This window comes from Rhinolophus sinicus, linkage group LG07 (assembly GCF_036562045.2).
Source record: "Rhinolophus sinicus isolate RSC01 linkage group LG07, ASM3656204v1, whole genome shotgun sequence".
In the NCBI taxonomy this organism is placed as follows: domain Eukaryota; kingdom Metazoa; phylum Chordata; class Mammalia; order Chiroptera; family Rhinolophidae; genus Rhinolophus; species Rhinolophus sinicus.
The window spans coordinates 161,082-182,260 of NC_133757.1; the positions used below are offsets into that span (position 1 = coordinate 161,082).

The 21,179-nt window shown below is 56.5% G+C and overlaps 2 protein-coding genes across 15 annotated transcripts; one reads left to right on the plus strand and one right to left on the minus strand.

Annotated features, from left to right (window-relative positions):
* The first annotated feature begins 416 nt into the window (after nt 1–416).
* Nucleotides 417–10,538, plus strand: CALY (calcyon neuron specific vesicular protein). Of its 12 annotated transcripts, none has more exons than XM_074338747.1 (6): nt 417–438; nt 7,463–7,617; nt 7,924–8,037; nt 8,670–8,783; nt 9,756–10,081; nt 10,318–10,538. In XM_074338747.1, the coding sequence occupies exons 2-5, from the start codon at nt 7,483–7,485 to the stop codon at nt 10,056–10,058; spliced, it is 666 nt and encodes a 221-aa protein (XP_074194848.1). In that variant the 5' UTR covers nt 417–438; nt 7,463–7,482; the 3' UTR covers nt 10,059–10,081; nt 10,318–10,538. The 12 variants fall into 12 exon arrangements, with proteins under 12 accessions (XP_074194848.1, XP_074194842.1, XP_074194843.1 ...); XM_074338741.1 differs by lacking the exon at nt 417–438 and adding an exon at nt 513–669; XM_074338742.1 differs by lacking the exon at nt 417–438 and adding an exon at nt 513–669 and having other exon boundaries at nt 10,385–10,538.
* A 6,364-nt stretch (nt 10,539–16,902) lies between these two features.
* LOC109445716 (uncharacterized) lies at nt 16,903–20,935 on the minus strand. 3 transcript variants are annotated; one of them, XM_074338751.1, is made up of 3 exons: nt 20,443–20,935; nt 19,177–19,262; nt 16,903–18,859 (listed from the first exon to the last, which is right to left on the minus strand). In XM_074338751.1, exons 2-3 carry the CDS (start codon nt 19,244–19,246, stop codon nt 17,580–17,582), a joined length of 1,350 nt encoding a protein of 449 aa, XP_074194852.1. In that variant the 5' UTR covers nt 19,247–19,262; nt 20,443–20,935; the 3' UTR covers nt 16,903–17,579. The 3 variants fall into 3 exon arrangements, with proteins under 3 accessions (XP_074194852.1, XP_019583883.1, XP_074194851.1); XM_019728324.2 differs by lacking the exon at nt 19,177–19,262 and having other exon boundaries at nt 20,443–20,916; XM_074338750.1 differs by lacking the exon at nt 20,443–20,935 and having other exon boundaries at nt 19,177–20,427.
* Between the last annotated feature and the right edge of the window lie 244 nt (nt 20,936–21,179).

The window sequence follows — 21,179 nt, forward strand, 5'->3', positions numbered from 1 at the left end:
AGTCCGTCCCCCGTGCGGACACTGAGGTGGCCCTGGAAGAGGGGACCAGGGCTGTTCCTTCAGCACCAAAGGCAGGAGGACAGGGGGCAGGGCCTGGTCTGGAGAATCTGGGAGGTGACAGGTAAGATGTCATGAGCGCCTTATCTATGCCAGGCACTGTGGTGACCAAGAATGACAGGCTTGCCCAAGGAAAACTGACAGCCCAGGTGCTTTAGACACTGAAACTCGAGAAGGAGGCCCTCCTCTGGGTGGGTGGGGGCCAAACCCAGCGGTGCCTCAACCCGGTTGCCCAAACAAGGCACGAGGGACAGTCCCAGTGTGACCGAGGTCCTGGCTGAGAGCCTGGATATCCTTAGGCCGAGGTGCGCCGGTTTCCGCCGGCCCGGGTGTCCGTCGCCTGCAGTGAGGTGGTGTGAGCATCGGGGAGAGAGACTAGGGGTGAGGCTGTGGGACCCCGGCGCAGCGAGTGGGAGGAGGTGCTGGCAGGTGACAGGTCCCGGGCTCCCTTCCCCCAGCCTGAGTCTCCCCGGCAACAGCAGCCTCGGTCTGGGGCTCAGCCCCTCCCCCGCCCCGCCCCGGCTGCGGCTGCGAAGCGTCTGGAACCGCATCCTTCCTCCGCATCCTGGTCGGGAGACCGCATCCTGCCGCAGCTGCCGGTTGGAGCCGCGCGTGAGCCGTCTCCACATTTCTCTCTGTGGAGTGGGTGAGGGGAGCTGAGTGTGTGCAGGGGGTGCGGGTGCGAGTGTAGGGGTGGGAGAGTGTACGGGAGAGGGGCAGTGCTGCTGACCCGATGGCGGCCAGGCCGAACCCTCCCTTGGAGCCAGGGTATTGTCCCCAGGCCTCCGGGACGATTGGGGGCCTCCGAAGGGCGAGCCGCTGCCTGGACCCTCCAGACCGGCCGCGGAGTGGAGTCTTACACAGACCTGACGTGCTGCCCCGATGCCCCGTCCTCAGCAGAGTGGGGCAGCTCGGGTGGGGTAGGACTGCTGGACATCAGCCCCCGCCACGGTGACCAGCCCCCTCCCATGAGCCAGCTCCACCCCTGCAGATCTGAGAGAGCCATGGGAGCTGGGCGTCCCGAGATGGGGAGAGGGAGCCAGTTCTAGAACCCCAACTCTGTGTGAGGGGGGAGTAGGGTGATGGGAGAAGGGGTTGGTAGAAGGGGCGTCGGACGCACCAGAGCACGGAGACACGATGCCCAAAACTAGAGTGGGGTGGGGGCGGCTGAGTGGCAGGCTGGAGGCGGCCAGGAGGCAGGGAGAAGAGCATTTTCCCAGAACCACCTGCCGCGCGCAGCCTCTGGATGCCGGGCCACAGGTGGCTGGTACATGGGAAGCCGAAGCTGGGTGCAGCCCAGGGCCTCCCCCACTTGTTCCCCTCTCCTGGGCCTCTCAGGGCAGGGGTGCCAGCCGGTCCACCTGCCCTTGAACCAGGAGCCAAACCCACGCAGGACCTGCAGGGTGAGGGGCGGGAGGGCAACTAGGTGGGGGCTGCGGCGGGGTGGGTGGGGGCTCTGCTGGGTTTTAGCAAATCGCGCAGAACCCTGCGCTCCGCAGTCACACGCACGCCCGACGCGCGCTGGACGCTCGTGCCCGTTAGCACTGGCGCGCACCTCTCCTCCTGACGCAGCACCCAGGGTGGGGGTGTGTGTGAAAGCAAGTGACGTGACCTGCATTGGAGCTTCGTGGGCTTTCAGAAAGGTTCCGTGCCCATCCATCCATCCATCCATCTATCCATCCATCCATCCATCCATCCATCCATCATCACAGCCTTGTCAGTCATCCTGTGCCCCCTCCCCAGGCCTCGGAGAGGAGGTCTGCACCGCGACTCCCCCCACCGGCTCAGCCACAGGAGCCCACAGCGGGTGGGGAGCAGGTGACCCGCTGAGGAAGACACTATTACAGCGCAGGGTGGTGGAGGGGTCCGGTCGGAGGAGTTGGAACGACCCTTTTCCCCATTCCACCGAGCTCTGTGTCTGTCATGTGAATGAGCCCAGCGGGTCCCTATGACTCAGCGAAGAAAAGGCATGTTGGGCGGGGGGGGGGGGGGGGGGGGGGCCTCCCCACATGCAGCCCAGCCCCTCCCCCAGCATTCTGCCACGGGAATGGGCCTGGAACCAGATGTGGAGGGGTCCAGAGGGCCCCAAATAACGCCTCTTCGTGAAGATGTGTCATCCCGGTCCTATCTCCGTTGCCGTGGAAACCCACGATGATGTAACATGGACGTCACGCTGTGTCAGAGGAGTTGGAGCTTATGTTTGGCTCCAGAGGCGGCACTCCTTTAGGGAGGGGGCGTGGGGAGATGCCTGCCCTCCGCCTTCCAGCGTGCACGGCCTTCCACCTAAGATTGACGGGTCTGCGGGGGTGGGGGCTGTGCCCCCTCTTTCCTTCCGCGTCCGGTTATGTAAACTGCACGCCGGGTGTTTGAGTCCGGTTTTTTAAGCTTTCTCCTGAGTGGCGCACCCCTCCACCCACCCCCCAACCTCTCCTCAAGCCTTGGGCATTTGCTGCCTCCACCTCCCGCTGCCCTTACTCCGCGGCCCCTTCTTGGGGCTTTGAGCTCGATTTTCTTCCTCACACTGGGTCAGCTGACCTCATATTTATATTCTGGTGGCTCCGTGACCACCTCTGGCTCACGGAGCGCGGATGTCGTCTGCACGGCTGGCCCAGGTGCCGAGGTGCCCGCGAGTCCTCCAGGCCCCGCTCCCAGCCTGGGGCGGGGGTAGTGGTGGCGCTTTGCAGGTCTATAAGGGCTGGGGGCCAGGCGCCCACATCCAAGGAGGGCCCTAGAAGGCCCCGGGGCCCCGGGCGTTCACGATAGGGGTGGCCCTTCTCTCTGCCCAGCCTGCTGCTTCCTGCCCATGCTGCAGTGGCTGTCCCTGCCCCCCCCCCCCACACACACACACATTCCCCCACACACACACCCCCACACACACACCCTGCACAGCCCTGGCCCCTCTGCCCAGTGCCTTCCACACTACGCAGTACATAGATCTGCCTCTCTGCCTGGTTAGGAGCTCCTCTGTTCCCACCCGGCCTGCCCACACCTGGAAGCCCCTGGGACCTGAGAGAGCCAGTCACCTGAGGGTCCTGTGGGCACTGCCCCTGGTGGGACCGGTACAGGGAGAAGCGTTTGAGGTGAAGTCAGCCTAGGACAACAGCTTGGGGGTTTAGAGGCATAGCAGTCTGCAATGGGGTGCAGGCAGTGGCAGGGAGAGGCCATATTCAGGTGCCAGGACAGGAAGCACAGTTCCTGGGGTCTACCCTTCACTCTCCCACCCCCAGCGGTCCTCACAGATGCCAAGTGACTGATCCCTCTGTTCAGCCCAATGTGAACATCCAGGTCCAGTCCTGGGTGAAGGCATGGGCTGGCCGTGTCTTTGCCACCAGCCTGCGGTCCTTTAGTTGTTGCTTTCACTTGCTTTTAACCTTTCTTTGTTGTTAAATATAATGAATATTCAGAAGAGGACATAAACATACAGACTAATGATTTGTCAGATGTGGACCCCAGGCTGAAGACTAGAAACTCTGCCCCAAAGCTGCCCCTCCCCCAAGGCCACAACCACATGCCACCTGGCCTCTGCAGACACAGGAGCAGCTTGGCCTGGACTGCCCAAGCACGTGCCCCTAACACATGATTGGTTGCTAGAGGCCCAGGTTGGCGTTTGCTTGTTCTTAACCGTCCTCTGTGCCTGGCTTCTTTTGACCAAGGCTGTTCTTGTGTATGGCCATGAGCACCCATGCCACCGCTCTGATGGACCCCGCCGTCAGAATGCCTCGGTTTATTTCCGTGTATGACCTATGGCAGTGTCAGTTCTGTGGGATGTGCTGCATGCGTGTCATGCATGCCTGCCCTTCTGCTGGGTGTGCACCAGGACTGAGGCCCGTCCCAGGTTCAGCCTCGGCGGCTAATGGTGGCCCCTGCCTGTGCTCTCCTGGGACCAGGGGTCTTTACCGTGTGTCCTCATGCTGGTTCCAACTTGTCTTCCTCCAGGACTAGTGAGGGTGGCCACCTCTTCTGTGTTCAGGGCCGTTTGAAGTCCTCTTTTGTTCATTTTAATGACAGTTGCCGTTTTCTTTACTGAATTGAAACATTCTTCATTTATTTTATTTTTATTTTATTAATTGATTTTATTTTAAGGAGGGCGCAGCTCACAGTGGCACCTGCAGGGATCAAACTGGCAACCTTGGTGCCATCAGCACTACGCTCTAACCAACTGAGCTAACCGGCCACCCATGTTCTTCATATATTTTACATATCTGCCCTGCGTTGGCTTCCTTGGGATACTATAACACACTAACAATGGGGGGGGGGATGGAAGGGGCTTCAAACAGCAGATGCTTACTCTCTCACAGCCCTGGAGGCCAGATGTCAGAAATCCAGGTATCGCAGGGCCGCCCTCCCTTTGAGGCTCCAGGGAGCGCTCCTTCCTGGCTCTTCCAGCTTCTGGTGGCCCCCGGCATCCCTTGGCTGGTGGCTGCATCACTTTATGTCATCATATGGCCTCCCTGTGTGTGTCTGTGTCCAAATTTCCCCCTTCTTGTAAATACCAGTCATTGGATCAGGGCCACCCCAATCCAGTTTGGCGTCATCTTAACTTGATGACATCTGCAAAGACCCGATTTCCAACTCAGGCCACATCCGCAGGTGCCAGGGGTCAGGATGTGGGCAGACCAGTTGAGCCCACAGCAAGCCCTTTGTCATTTTGGAGTTGCTAATGCCTTCTCCCAGACTCGGTTTCTCTTTCCACCCCTGGAAGGCTATGTTGTGATGAGCAGGAGTTCATAATTTTCATGTAGTCCTTTTATCAATATTTCCTTTTGTGGTGAGTGCTTGTTTATCATATCGAAGAATTCTTCCTGTCCCTGAGACCAGGAAGGTATTCTCCTATATCATCTTCAAGGTGCTTTTCCAATCTTGGTCAATCTACCTGGGGCAGGTTTCTGTGTGCAATGTGAGGTAGGAAGTGCGTTCACTGTTTTCCATGTGGGCAGGTGTTCATTGAAAGGCGACCATCCCCCTTGCTCTGCAGCAGCAGCTCTGTCATAGATCCATGATCCGTGGGTGCAAGGTGTGTCTGTACATGGCTCTTTGTCTACCACACATGAATGCCACATGGCTTAATTTCCACTGTGTAAAAAGCTGGACACCAGCAGACAAATCCCCCTTGTTCTTGAGATGTCATGTGCATGCTTGTTCCTGTGCCTTCCACATAAAATTACAATGCTTGTCATGTTCACACAAAAAGATCCTGTTGGAATTTCGATTGGGATTTATTGATTCCACAGATACAATTTAAGAGGAATTGACTGTTTTTAACTTTAGGTCTAGTTTTCTTTCTTCTTGCAGCAGTGTCTTAAGAAGAGTGGAGTGCGCTTGCGCTCTTGTGTTGCAGGCATCCTACACCTGCTGAGAACGGATAATGCAAGACACACCCAACCACCCTGCAAACCACCTATGATACTTCTTCTCAAGGGCCACTGTCATTTTTTGGTTCTAAAGAATGCTGAGCTACTGAAATTGACATTTTAAAACATGGAACCTCCCAAAATCCATGACCATATCTTTCCCCACTTATTTAAGGAATCAGGCCTTATGTGGTCTCAGTCAGTAATGTTTTGTCTGAGGTTTTCCATGGTTTTGTACATAGAGGTCTGTCTCATCTCTTATTAGACCATTTCTTGAGCATTTGATGTTTCCAATACTGCTTCAATTGAAACTTCCAAAACTTTTTCTAATTTTTTTGTCACTGATACATAGAAATATAATTGATTCCTGAACATGTTAACTCATCAACATTGCTGAACTCACTTTTCAACCTTTAGAACTTTTCTCTAGATCCCTTTGGATTCTCTACACACAAAATGTTTTATCTGTGAACAATGAGAGTGTTACCTAATCTCATCCAGGCCTGTGTCTCTTCTTTTCCCAAGACCTCTAGCACCACAATTTATAGCACTGATCGTAAAGGGCCTTTTTGTCTCCTTCCTGAGCTTCAAGGCAAAGCTTCTGCGGTTCACACTGAGTAAGGTTTGGTGCAGGGACTTCTGTGGATGACCTTTATCAGATTAAGGAAGTTACCTTCCGTGCCAGTAGATTTTTTAAATAGTAAACAAATTTTGACTCTTATCAAATACCATTTCAGCTACTACTGAAATTGATGAGATGATTTCTCTCTTCATTCGGTTCATATGGTGAAAGTGCTAATTGCTCTTCAGATATTAAATTAAATTTCATTTCCAGAATACACCCAAGCTCTCATGATGTGTTGTCTTTCTATGTCTTGCTGCATTGTCTACTTGCATTTCATTTGGGGCCTTTGCACTGATGTTCGTGGGAGGGATTGCCTGCAGTGTCTTTTCCCATGTTGTCCTTGCCAGGTTTTGAGGCCGAGGTTATGTCGGTCGCACCAGCTATTCCTTTGTTCTTTTCTCTGAAGAGTTTTGTATGAAGTTTGCATGATTTCCTCCATAAGTGATTGGTCAAGTTCAGTGGTGATGCTGTCTGGGCCTGGAAGTCTTTGTTGGAAGGCTGTAAAAACGGATTCATATTCCTAGTGGACATAGGACCTTTCTTTCTTCTTTTGACTGACTGAGCACATTTTGTTTTTCTACTTTTTCCGTTTCGAAGTCATATTTGCCACATTCCTTTTCTCTTAGCGGGTGGCCTAGTAGTGAAATCGTCATGACCTCCCCAGTGTTAGGGGAACCTTCGCCCTCCTCCAGGATACGCAGGCATCTTTCTGCCTCGCGGCTCTTGTCTGGATGCCCACTCCCCAGACGGCTCTGTGTACACCACTGCTACTCTACTCCATGCTGCTAGCCATTTGGGTTTACTTGCTGACATCTATAGCTCTTGTTACTTCCTGCATCTCTAGAAAGGTGCCTGATAAAACACAGGACACCCAGTAAATTTGAATTTCAGATAGACAACAAATAGCTTTTTAGAATCAGTATGTCCTATATTGCAAATTACATGGGAATTCTTATACTTTTAAAAAGAGAGAGCAGAGAGCAAGAAGCATTCTTTTTATCTGAAATTCAGATTTAACTGGGTGTCCTGTATTTTTATTTGCTAAGTCTGGCTACCCCACTCTCCAGGCTTCCATTTGGGACTGTTTCCTGTTGGCTGGAATTGCTGCCCTTAGAATGTTCTCTGGCAAGTCAGCCGGTGGAAGACGGTCGCTATTATGTCTGGGCAGTCACTGGTTGGAGGCGCCATCCCCTGCATGTCTGTGGGGCCCAGAGAGGGCACAGGGGCCAGGAAGGGACTAGAAGATCATGGCTGGACTCGTCCGGTTTGTCCTGAGGAGTTTGGCCTGGCCACCCACGGCCCATCCCAGCTCTGCTGTGAGGAGCAATGGGGCCAGCCCTCTCTGGACTCTCTGTCCAGAGCTAGCTGGCGTGGACATCTGCTACATAGGTGGCCAGTGGGCAGTGACCCTGTATCTGCCTCTGGATAGGACAAGGACCACCATCCACCATGGTGAAGCTGGGCTGCAGCTTCTCTGGAAAGCTGGGCAAAGTCCCTGGGGACCAGGACGGTGCTACCACTGACAGCGTCCCTCTGATCAGCCCCCTGGATGTCAGCCAGCTACAGCCACCATTCTCTGACCAGGTGAGAGGCTTGGGCCAGGTGAGCCTGCCCTGAAAACAAAAGGGCATGGGGTAAGGTTTATTTAGATGTGGCCTCCTAGCAAGCGTGGGCCAGCCCTCTGGCACCCTCCATGGTCTGGCCAGATCTCATGGCTGCCATGGCCCCAGCAGACTTGCAGCATCCACCTCCCCTTGACCTCGGCTTGTAGCCACTGGAGCCCAGGCACTAGACAGTCCTGGCAGATGGTCAGCACCCACACCACTGCTGGGTCCCCTCCCCTTCTAGCCCTTCCAGCTTAGGGTCCTCTTGGGTCATCTCTTTGAACAGGTGGTCATCAAGACGCAGACAGATTACGAGCTGTCCTCCATGGACCAGCCAAAGAAGTTCTCAGACCTGGAGGCCCAGAAGCTGGCCTGTGGCCACCCAGAAGAAGGGCGCAGGGTAACCACTCTTCCCTGTCGCATGCTGCTGGGAGCCAATCTCCTGGGGAGTCAGAGGGCTCAGGAAAGCTGGACTGGGAAGGCCACCGTTCAGAGGCAGAAAGGGACTATGAGCGGGCGGGTGCCTAGAGCTGGGTGGTGGCTGAGGGACTTGGGGCTGTGAGCACCAGGCTGACCCCTAGCTGATTGAGCCTGCAGCCTCCCTGCTATACAGTGGGGTGGGGTGGCAGCCACAGTGGGCAGCGCCCACCTGGGCTGTGAGCCTGTCTTCCCAGCAGGTCATTTGTCTCTCCGTTAGTGATTCGTGGGTTTTCTATATACTATGAAAAGTCACTTTTCCTGCTGTATACTCTGGCAAATATTTTCTTCCATTCTTTTTTTTAGCTCTTAACTTTACTACTGATGGCTTTTCTCATATTCGGGTACTATTTATAAAGCCTTTCATTTTCAGTAGTGAAATCTGCCGTTTCTGAGCTGGAGGCGCTCCCGCCTCCTGCTCCCCGCCCCCAGGCCAGCGGGGTTGGAGGGGCCCTGGGCCATGTGCACAGCCCCCACCCAAAGCCTCCCCCAGGAGCCCAGGCTGGGTTCAATGTCCCCCCCACTGGGTTCCTCTCCTCTCCACCCACCCCACAGCTGCCCACAGCACGCATGATCGCTTTTGCCATGGCGCTCATGGGCTGCGTCCTGATCATGTACAAGGCCATCTGGTACGACCAGTTCACCTGCCCTGACGGCTTCCTGCTGCGGGTAAGGCTGGGCTCCGGGCTGGAGTGCCAGGAAGGGGCCCAAGGGGGTCTCAGAACGGGGTGTCTTCCCCGCAGGGGAGACCAGGGCATGTCCCGCTCCTGCAGGGATGTGATCTCCAAAGCTCCTTGCATTCCGTTACCCTCCCAGAACATATTCGAATCCTTCTTGAAAGATTAAAAGAAAAGCTGTTTTAGTTTCCTGTAATTTAAAAGTGAGTAAAGCGTGAGGTTAGCAGGTGCTGTGAACAAAGGACAGTGCACCCTCGGCCCTGTCCCTCCAGTGAGTCACTGACTTGCGCCAGGGTTTCTGTGTAATACGACGTTAACATTTTCTCTATAATTGGCAAATATCTTCTCTCCTTTTCTTAACTTTACTAATGCGTTTTATCATTTTAGTGTATTTTCCTAAAGCCTCTAATTTTTCGGAAGTGAAATCTGCTCCTTTCACCCTAAACCCAGCGTTTCCCAGATGGAAGCGTGCCCAGCACAGAGGCCTGTGAGACCTTGCGGTATTTCCCAAGGGTTCTCCTTTGGCCTCTCACTCAAGGGGTGTACTCAGCAGGGCCCCCTTTCACGCGGAGGCAGTGACCACCCTCGTTCTGAGAAGGGTTGGCTCTCCTTGGAGCCCCCAGTGCTGAGTTGGAGGCCGACTTCCAGTAGCTTGAAGTTACGGCAGAAACAAATGGAGTCAGGGACCTTGTGTACAGTTTTATTGAACTGCTCAAAAGCAGAAGGGACAGGAAGGCCCAGAGGTGACCGCCCTTCCCTGTATGGTGCGCAAATGTGGCTCCAGCGTCGTGGGCAATGTCATTAAGCAGAGTTCACCCACCTTTGCACACCTGACAGAGCCCAGGGGCGGCTGCCGCCAGCCCCTCCGCACCGGACCTCCTGGCCCCGCCTCCCCAGACTCCTCCAGCCCCACCCCCGTCCCGCCCCGCCCCAGCGCCCCGCCCCTGACCGGCCCCTCCCGCAGCACAAGATGTGCACCCCGCTGACCCTGGAGATGTACTACACGGAGATGGACCCCGAGCGACACCGGAGCATCCTGGCAGCCATCGGGGCCTACCCGCTAAGCCGCAAGCATGGCACCGAGCCGCCCTCGGCCTGGGGGCAGAGCCACCGTGCTGTCAAGGAGGGGCCAAAGGCGCCCACCCAGTCGGGAGCGGCGGGGACCACCGAGTCCCCCGGGAAGCCCACCACGCGCGGAGAGATGGAGGCGGCGCAGAAGGAGACGGGGAGCGCGCCGCCCTCGGCGCCGGCCCCGTCCCCGCAGTGACGGCCTCCTCGCCCACAGCCCGGGTAGGTGAGCCCCTGCCAGCTGTTCTGAGCCAGGGACCCTCCTCCCTGTACCCCATGGGGGCCGACTCCTCCCGCCAGAGCCCTACCCAGGGGTGCTGTCCCCCCACGCCGCCGCAGTGACCGCGTATGAGCACCTGGGTGAGGCCGGGGGGCGAGGGGCAAGGGGCGGGGTGGGGGGGGGTCAGGTAACAGGAGGCGGGAGAACTAGGTTCATTCTTGCTGTTCTTCCCACGCAGGTGGGCGGTTGGGGGCTGCGTGACCCCCTGCCTTTGCCGCTCTCACCCCTCGCCCCTGTCTTCGCAGCGCCTCCACCTGCGACCTGTTACCGCCCTCACCCGATGATGTCCGCCCTGTTGTCGTACCCCTGCCCCCCAGGACCCCGCTGACGCCCCCACCCCACGCCCCGGAGTCTCTAGTTCTGTCGCTTTTCTCTAAGTAAAGATTCACATCCCCCTGGTCTCTTGTTTCTCCTGAGCATTCTCTGTCCCACTGCCTTTTTCCAACCCTCCAACCCCCATGTGGGTGAGCCCCCACATCGTGCCCCCACCGCCCAGAGGGACCCCTGAAGGACAGGGGAGCAGTGGCAGCCGCGGAGGGGCAGTGAGCTGGACCCTGGGCAGCAGCGGTTAGCGCAGGCGGAAGAGGAGGGGGCATCCCAGTGGCCTGGGGGCCAGAGCCACCCGTGGACAGGACCTTGGCGGTTCCTCGCTCAGCCAGCTGCAATGCAATGAGCTCACCTGCACCCAGGGGAGCCTCCCTATCTTGGGGTCCATCCCTGACCACTGCCTGACCCCTCTACGAGCTGTGTACTCCATCCACCTGAACTGGGCCTGGTCTCCACCCTCCCCCATCTGACAGGAGCTCCAAATCCCCGGTTCTGCACAGCTAACACATGCAGTTCCTGCACCCCCTCCCCAGGCCGTCCCCCAGTCACTAGCCAGAGGCCTGAATGACTGAATGAAGAAGGGGGCAAAGGCGTGGATTTGAGGGGTCGTGGGGCCTGGGGAAGGGGAGTGAGACTCGTCCCTGGGGCCTGGGCGGGTCCCCAGAGCACTTTTATCTCCCATGGCCCTAGAGCTGAGGGGAGATGGGAGGTCTGGGGACCCATGGACTCACCGAGCTGCCAAGGATGTCCTCACCCACTTGGGCAGCACCCACCCCACAGAAGTCGCACCCATGGCCCCCTCTGCGTCTGGCCCTGGGAGTCTCTAGGTCTGCCCCTCCTGGGTGGGCAGACCAGTGCCCCCCAGCACCTCTCCTCCTCTGATGGCTTTGGTTCTGGGCCCAGACACCTCATCTGGCAGGAGGTGAGCTCTCAGGCCTTGGGACTAAGGGCTGGGTTTGGGGGGATGGGCGATAGACTCTGGGAAACTCATGCAGCCAAAGGAAACAGCTGGAGGCAGGACAGGACAGGCTCTCCTGTGTTGTGTGGCCACACCACACGCATCGGACAGCACAGGGGAGCACGTCACACGGGTTGGAGTTCCTGGGGGAGCCCCGCTTGGCTCCAGTGTGGAGCCCCATGACTTGGATGAGCCCAGAGCAGCCTTGGCAGTGTCTGAGGACCCATCCAAAGCCAGTGTCAGTGGGTTGGACCTGGGGCTGGGCACTGGGACCAGGCAGTTACTAGGGTCCTGGTAGGGGGACACAGGGCTGGGTCCTCAAACCAAGCAGGACCCTGACCATCCAGCCTCCAGATCTGTGTGGCAAGCTGTGGGGTCTGGGCCACTTAGGAATAGTGGGCAGTACCCAGAAAATGGGTGTGTGAGGGGAACTGTGGGCACACTGGAGGCGAGGTGGGCAGTGGGAGCAAATTTGAGGAGGAGGGTGGCACTGGGGGGTCAGGGAAGGCTTGGCCTTGCATACTGTGCCCTTTATTGCTGGGCTCTTCTCCTGTCCATCCGTCCATCCATCCATCCATCCATACATACACACATACATACATACATCATTATCAGTCATCTATCATTTCTCTATTCATCTATCATTATCTGTCTGTCAATCCATTCACCTATCTAGCCTCTATCATCTCTCTAGCTACCATCTACCTAAAGTTTTTTCTAAACCAGTTGAGAGGAAGTTGCTTCTTTACACTTAGATATCTCAATGTGGATTTCCTAAAAGGAAGGACAATTTATTATATCACCTGCATGCAATGATGGAAATCAGGAATTTAGCTTTGATACAATACCACTGTCTATACACTTTATTCATATTTTGCTAACTGTCTCAATAATGTCTTTTGTAGCAAAAAAAAAAAAAAAAAATCTAGCTCAGAATCCAACCCAGGACCCCTGCATTGTCTTTTTACGCCCTTTTCTTCTGGGACAGCTCAGTGTGTCTGTGGTGACGTGGACTTGTGATGCGCTGTCCTGAACAGCTGGAGAAGATGTGTCTAGGAGCCCAGAAGGGAGGCTGTGTCCTCCCCGGTGTCATCAGGAGACACGTGAGGTCTGGTGCCCATCACTGGTCAGGCTAATGTGGGTCGTTTGGCTGATAGCTCCCGACAGCAGTTTTCCCCTGGAAAGGTAGTTTTTCCTTTGTAAATTAATACACATTTTGTGGGAAGGCACTTCGAGACCATGTGACCATCTTGTTCCTCAGCAAACACGCCCCCCGAGTGCAGCGTCTATCAGTGATTCTTATAGGAACCACTAGTACTGTTTCCAAGCGGCCAGTTGATGCTCATCACTTGTTAGCTGACATTCTGTTAATTGATCAATGAAAAGCTTTCCTTCTCCCCTTTCATTTATTTCATCATTTATTTATATTGGTGTGACCCATGGATTTCTGTTTTGTTTATGGGTTAAAATCTGTTACCATCATTTATTGTTATGTTCACGTTGTTCCATATCTGGCTAGTGGAAGTCACCCTTCTGACACGTCACCACCACGTCCCCACCATTCTCTGAGTGCTCTCTTTCAGCACAAGGATGCTCCGGGGTATACATGTGCACATACACATGTGTGCATGTGTGTGTAGGTCCATATAGATATATAGACACAACCCACAAACCTATATAGTCTATCCACATAGTATCTATACACATATCTGGACATACAATATACATGAATCTCCATGACTTCACAGTGACACTTCCAGTCCCAACCCCAGACCTCAGGGTTCATTCTAGGTCCCCTGTCCCATGTCGATTGTGCCCTTTCCCGAGAGGGAGAAGCCTGGTTCCTATTATCCTCAGTCTGTTTAGTTGCTCAGTATAGAATACACTGGAATTCGGTTCTGAGTTGGTAAACCGTAACACCACAAAGCAGGCCTACAAACCAGAGTTAGCGTTGGTTTAGAGTCCTTTTTGTCTGTAATCTCAGGCGATATAGTCAAATGATCAAAAGTCATCTGCGTTTGTGCTGTTTTTCATATCAGTGTGGTCCTGTCATTCCTTTGAAATATAGTGGAGTCACATTACTACTTGCACTCCATTTGCAGGTTTTTCTTCCATTTTTTGTTGATTTTATTATTTTTCAGTATGTAAACCATTAACATGGTTCCCAAAGGCGAAACTATATGAAAGGTGTCAGGTAAGTCAGTCCCCCCACCATGAGAGAAAGTTCAGCCTTCCTTGTATCTTTCTGCAAAAATAAGCAGACACATGTGCATTTTCCTGTTTCTCCTGCTGCATTTTCCACCGAAGGGTTTTCATTTTCCCCACATCGACAACCAATTCTCCAATTCCCCAACACCAGCTGGGTGTCCTACAACCCCCCTCAGTCCTGACACTGACTGCCCAGGTAGCACAGGCCCCATGGCTCAGTCCCCAGAGACAGCCCTCAGTTCAGTCGCCATTTGAAAGTGTCAGGTCCCCAGGCCACCTGAACTCCTGCCTGACTGGACTACAGATTTGGGGGATCCCCTTTCAGATTCGATAAATCACTGAGATAACTCACAGAACTCAAGGAAGCACCGTACTTACTAGATCACCAGCTTATTTTAAAGGACACGATCCAGAAACAGCCAGATAAAAGAGATGCACAGGGCCAGTGGTGTGGGGGGCGGAGGGGCCAGCCTCCCTGCCCTCTCGGGGTACCACCCTTCCAGCACCTGATGTGTCCACCAACCTAGAAGTTCTTCAAACCTCCTTACCCAAGAGTTTTTATAACCCAGTTCCAGCCCCTTCCCCATAGACAACCCCCACCCACTCCTGCTTTTGGTCTTTCTGGAGCCCAGCCCCCACCCCCAGGCTATCAGCCTTGCCCTGAGTCATTGACTAGCACAACTCAGGCGCATCCTAAGTAACAGGACACCTCTATCACTCAGGAAATGCTAGGGGTTTTAGGAGCTCTTCACCAGGAACTGGGGGACAAAGACAAACCTACTTTTTATTATACCCGTTCACTTAACTACTGTGCAGGAGATAAGTCTCCATCCATTTCCAGATGTTAGCAGACGTACCCTACTCAACTACCCTCCTACATATGGGCACTGCCTGATGGGGAACCAGGAACAGGGTCCAGCAGGTGGAAGACGCCCACTCAAGTCGGCCATCACAGCCCCCCAGCAATGAGGAGAAGGAGGCAAGGCAGCTGGCCCAGCCATTCCCTGGGTACAGAGTGCGGGCTCCCTGCCAGGGACCTGGGAAGTCGCTGCAGCAGAAAGGGGGTCCTCGGGCTCTAAGAGCAGGCAAGCCGCTGTGCAGCGCTCAGACCAGTTCATGGGATGACTCCATGCCTGTGCCACGGCGCCCAGAACCTCTTAGAACTGCAGGTTCCTGTGGGACTGGGCCATGTGGCCTTCTGGTGTGACGCTGACATGTGACCTAAGCTGTGACCCCTCAGTGTGACCCAAGGAGTTGCAGCTTGAGGAAGCCTGGAACACAGCAGTCAGGATGCTCATTGTTTCCCCCAGGTGTTCTTATGATGAGGTGACACATCCAGGGTCCCCTCTGCGCACACACACGTGCCGTCACATGCACACACATGCAAACACACATGTGCACGTGTGCTTTCACTCTCCCCGCCCCCACACATGCATCCACACACGTGTGATCCTTCCCCAGAGAACGGCAGGGAGAGGGGCCAGCAGAAGGTGGCAGCTGTCCTGTGGGGGTTGAAGGGCGCTCCTGGGACCCGCCAGAGGTTGACTGACGCATGTTTTGAATGGACCCCCGCTCAGAACCAGCCTCCAGAACCGGCCCGCTGCGTCCCCAGGATGGACCTCCCGCCTTGGTCAGCGCGAGGTTCCCGCCACTCTCCCAGCAGCCGGGCTGACGGCGGGTGCCTGGCCCACACGAGATTCGGAGGCGGACCAGACCCCCAAACTCAGTCTCTTCGTATGTGAAACTGGGACACGTGTGCAGAGGGCTACGGGGCGGGGAGCCTCCCACGAACTGAGCTGACTCGCTCTGGCGCAGGGGCTCTCGAGGCCTGCCCGTGAGGTCGCCCAGGCTCTGCGGGAAGCGCTGACGTGCACAGCTGCTCAGGAGGTCAGGGGCGAGGCGCTCGCACAGACCGCAGCTCCACTGTCTCCGCCCCGCGGGCCCGCCTCCCGCGGCCCCTGGAGACCCTTGCTCCAGACCCTGTTCCCCAGTGCGCACTCTGTGGGGGCTACTCCTGGAGGTCCAGTATTCCCCATGGCCAGATGCTGCCCGGCCCCAGTGCGGTGTGTCTGTGTGTGTGGGGTCTGTGCAGAATTGGGGGACCAACCGGAAGCCCTGTGGGGAGCTGGAGAAGGGGCTGGCTGTAGCAGGGGCTCCAGGCTTGAGGGAGGAGGGCCCGGCCCATGTGGCCACTTTGGCGGTCCTGTCCAGGGCCCAATCTGAAAGAGGCTTGGATTTTCCACAGCCCCGGTGGGAGATCAACCATGCCACAAAAGGGCTCATTTAGACGTTTTCCCGTTACTGTATTGTGTGCACAAATGTGTTATTTCATGACTTTCAAATCTCAGCCTTTTGAAGTGAAAGACCTTTGTCACATCCTTTTTGTCCATCCGCCTGTCTCTTGGCTACATGGTGCTGAGGGGCAGGAATGCCAGTGGTCACTCTGCTGGCCAGAAGAGTGGTGGGGCCGTGTGTGCAATGCATACGTCTGCACACAGGTGGCCTCGGCCCCAAGGCCCCGACACTCTTCCCCCATCCCTGTGCAGCAGCCAGGAGTCTGAATCTGGAAAGGCCGGCCGGTTGCCCAACTCTGTGCCAGGGGTCCCGTGCTCTCTGGCACAACCACACTCTGGGCACTGGGTGGGCCCTATGGAGTCCATGGGTGCCATCGGTGCTGTCTGTGAGCTTGACCTTGCCCTGAAGTGTGTGTGCATGGGCCCTGTTGGGGTCTGCGACCTATTGGGGATGGAGGACCCAGAGCAGTCGAGCTGGGCCCCGGAAGGCTGCAAGAGCCCCTCCAGCTCTTATGAGGTTTCTTCTCTGTGTGGGGCCTTAGACATCAGAGACCAGGTGCTGGGACCCCTTGAGGTGGGTCCTGGTGCCAAGCACTGCCCCCAACAAAGTTCCACAGCTGCCAGCAAGCCCTAGGGCTCATAGGACAATCCCTCCTCTGGGCAGTGTCCATCGCCACCTCATGAAGTCCCCCGTCCTTACATGTGCAGGGGAGCCAGGCCCCACCCCCTGCAGTAGAGTACCATGGCAGGGCCCATCTTTGGGGTCCCTCCAAGGCCCCTGCTCCTCCCTACATGCTGGGCTCCTGTCTGGCACCTTTGCTCACACTGTCGCCTTACCCAGAGTTTCCCCTGGAAGTGACCCGTCCACCCTCTGTGCCAGCTTCCGACAGGGCTCTTTGTTCAATTGACTTTTGTTAAGTGGGACACAGGGTGCCAGATAGTGAGCTGCGGTTCAACAACAGATCACAAGAGAAACTGAAATAGAGAAGTTTATTACTCACGGAACATGTTATGCAACAAGAGGCCACTCGGGGAGATCAAGGTTGGGGGCAGATGGAGAGAGACAGCACCTGAGCATAAGCCCTTGTCAGCGTCCGTGTGTGTGTGCAAATGTATCCATGCCCAGGAGGCAGAGGGTGAATGTTCCAAATCCCTACGGTTTGGTCTGTTCCCAATTTCTGTGTCCCAGCGTGAGGAGCAGGTGCCTGGAGGAGCTGCTTGCAGAGGGGGCCCAGGGAGCCAGTGTGTTCTGCCCTGGCCCCCTGGACCCTGACCAGCCACCCAGAGAGGGGCAGGGACTGTCCCCACCAGAGGGACAGGACAGTTCCTAAGGGAATCTCAGGGGTCCTGAAGTGAGCCCACTGCTTTCCTCGGCCTCCTTGCAGGTAGTTTGACCAAAGCCCCCTCCCCAACTGTCAGGCCAGAGCAGGACACTAAGCCTGGTGGGCTGACAGTGGTCACCTCTGCCCTCAGAGCAGGCTGTGGGGTCCTCTGGTTAGTGCAGGGGCCCGTAAGGTGCCCCGCTTGGCACAGCTAACCAGAGGTGAGAGGCCTGTGTGCACCATCCAGGCCTCATTGCATCCACGTCCTCAGGGCCAGATGAGGGGCAGCTGGACATCCAACAAAAGGTGCAGCCCCGGGGCCCTCCTCCCATCACACAGGGTTCACCCCGAACCCCCCAGGTCTCTTCAGCTGCAGAGAGACGAACTGGCAGAAGCACAGGCCCACCTCCAGGTGGCCCTGAGCTCCTGTGGCGTCCTCGCAGAGGGGAAAGTGTGAGTGGACGAGGCAGCAGGCGTAGGTGGATGAGAACCGCAGCAGGACCTCCCGGAACAGGGCCTCGCCCTCGGGGGCCTGGAGGAAGACCTGCCTGCAGTCCTCCAGCAGCACGTACACGAAGTAGAGCTTGTTCATGGTGTCGCAGCCCATCAGCACTGAGTGGCGTGCCAGCAGCAGGTTGGCCTCCCCCACCTTGAGGACCAGCTCCCGCATCTTCCTCTTTGAAAACCTTCTGAACCAGCATAGGCTGTTAACTGCTAAGACCATTAAGAGGAGACTGACACACACGGAGATGGTCACTACAGGGAAAATTGGACGTTGGCTGTTGACCCCGAATCCAAAAACTGTAAAGAGAAAACCTGATGTCAAGGAGAGAAGAAAGAGGAAGATGCCAAGCGTGACTCTGCAGCCCAGGTACCGGAGGCAGGACCTGGGGGACTGCACCCCGTTCAGGATGCCCACAGCATGCTTGTACACCTCAGGGTCTTCCAACACCTCCTTCAAGGGGTCTGGGACGCCCAGGGTGCTGAAGGTCCCCACCCTCCATGAGGGCAGGTTGTCCCTGTTGATGCAGTTCAGGGTGAGCAGGGTCTTGCCGCTGTAGAGGGAAGGGACCGGGCGCGTGCCCGGCAGGAAGCGCGCCATGCGCTGGTTGGGCGTGCACAGCACCTGCACCACCTTGCTGTAGAAGTGGCTGTCGGTGGCTTCCAGGTACGTCAGGTGGCTGAGGTGCAGTGGGACCTGGCAGGGCCTGAGCAGGACAGGGATGACAGGCTTCCTCTCCAGGCAGTAACCGAAGAGTGACAGGTTGGCCTCCAGGAGGCACCACCTACTCTGCACGAAGTCCTGACTCAGCACCAGTAGCACCTTCTGGCTCTGATGGATGCAGTCCGCCATGTTCTCCAGGACGTTCCTGCCCGGGGTGAAGTCCCGCTGGTGCAGGCAGACCTTTAGCCCCGCGTGGGCGGCTTCCAGGCGGCTGATGAGCCTGTGGGTCCAGGCGGCGTCCACACTGCTGTAGCTGACAAACAGGTGGAACTTCTCGCTCTGCCTCAGCGGGGGGATGGCCAGAGCCATGCCTTCCTCCACCGGGCAGGAATCCATGGCGCTGCCCGCAAGCTGCTCTGGTTTCACACGGAGAAAACCACCACAGGCTGCAAGAGACCAGGACAGACGGCTGACCATGAAGACGGAGAAGGCGAACCATCCATACAGGTGGAACCAGGCCCACAACCTGCAGCAATCAGGTGGGGGAGCCGCAAACGGCCCCCGTACTGACCTAACAACTGGCGAGGGCCCAGGGCAGCCCACGGACTGCCAGCTCCCTAGTTACTGCTTCCCCTTCCAGCCCAGAACCCACCAGAGAAAGCCAGATGCTGCCCTGACAAACCTCAGGGACCCCGCCCCAGCCTCCCCAGCCTCCAGGGGAGACACCTGGAGCCCCCGTTTCCACTGTGAAGTCTCCCACTACCTTGTCTGCCTTTGGGTCTCTGCCAAACCCATTGATGGGGGTGGGTGCCAAGCACGCTCTGGGGAAGCATCCCCTGCTGTCCTCACCTGGGGGTTCAATCCACAAGACATTTGGCTTTGAAAGGACTGGGGCACAGGAGGCCGTACTTTCCAATCTTTTCTTTTTCTTTGGAAGTGACTCATGTGGTCATGTGGGGTTGCTAGAGACTGAATGTTTGTATCCCCCCAAAAATTGTGTGTTGAAGTTCTAGCCCCCAAAATGATGGTGGTAGGAGGTGGGGCCTTTGGAGGTGATTAGGTTGTGAGGGTGGGGCCCCCACGATGGAATTAGTGCCCTGATGAAAGAGGCCCAGGGAGCTCCCCCCACCCCCCCAATCTGTCGACCAGGTGAGGACCGGGAGACTAGGAACCAGGAGGCCCGCCTCACGAGAAGTGAGCCTGTGGCACCCTTACTTCAGACCTCCAGCATCCAGAACTGCGAGGAATGAATATGTGTTGCTTAAGCCACCGGTCTGTGGTGTTGTTACAGAGCCCTAGTGGGCAGAGATGAGTCATCCTGTACAACACCTGCCCTGGGAAGGGTAGTCATACCTTCCAGAAAGCACCAGGACTTTATTTGCACAGCTCAAGACCGTTGCATAGAGGGCCTGCTGCTCAGACACTGAGCTTGAAGTGCCACCTCTTGGGGTCTGTCTGCTGGTCCCTAAGAAACCTCACACAGTGCCTCCCCTCCCCCCATCAACTGCTAGGGGCTTTCTCATGTGCCCAGGACCAGTTGTGGTCCCAGCAAGTGGCCCTGCAAACCCCACGTGGCTGGCTGGCTTTAGGACCAGCTCCACAGGCACAAAGCAGGTTGTGACATCACACCGCCTGGTGGCCCCCCATGGAGAACCATCCTCACCAGTGGGCTGTGGTGGGGTCATGAGGTGGGGTCACGAGGAGTGCTTGGCCAGCCCTGCAATGCCCTCTAGCCAGCCGCTCCAGGAAACAAAGGAAGAGGAAACCCTTCTGCCCATCCCCCACCCACTCTACCTCATGGCTGGGAGGAAGGCGCCTACACGCCTGGCCAGGGCTCTTTCCCTTAGCCCACTCAGCCCAGCTGGAGCCTTTGCAAGAGGCCACCATGCCCACCCTTCCTGCCCAGCAAGCCCACATGACCCCCACTCCCTCCCTTCTGGGAGGCTCTGAGGACAGAACTGGAAAGCCTGTCCTCTTGGGGTCCCCCCAAGGGAAGGCTGTCTCCCCCCTTTGCCCAGTCTCACTGCACCTTCTGAGCCTGCTCCGTCCAGACTCCCGCTGACGCACTGTCTTCACACGATCAGGCCGTGTTATGGCACCAAGTGCCTAAATATCGCAGGCTCTCAGGTGGCAGCCCTGACCTGCCATGCTTCCCGCTCTTCACTCCAGTCCTCAGAGGAGGCCACGAAGAGCCAGGGACCCTGCCGCAGAGCTGTTCCCAGGCAGAAGGAAGTGTATGGCTAACATTGTAGAGGCATCGCAGCCAAAATTAACCAATGGAAAATGAAAGAAGGAACTGGATTGAGGAAGGATCTGAGGGCAGAGCAGGGAGGGGTCTGACGAGGAGGACACAGCTTTGCCATGGGGGAGAAGAGGCTGGCTGGACCCCACACGTCAAAACTTGGAGGCAGTGTATCCAGGAAGCTCTCGAAATCTGTTTGCTGGATGCTGACCTCCCCTTTTCCCACCACCTTCCTTAACTCTGCTTTTAGCAAAGTTATTTGTTCCTTACCTGTAGGTTCCTGCCCACTGGCCATGCTCCCCAGGGCCCTGCTCACCTGGGTAAATGAGGGTGGGGGCTGAGAAATCCTATTCTGCACCCTCCAAGGCCCACTGGACCCCCTCCTCCGAGTTCACGGCTGTGGGAAGACCGATCCCCCCCTCGGTCCTCAGCAGGCTCCCCTACACCCCCGACTCTGGGTGCAGGTAACCAGGTACCCAGTACAAAGAAGTGGGGCCTGAGCACGAGCTTGGGAAATGGAGAGG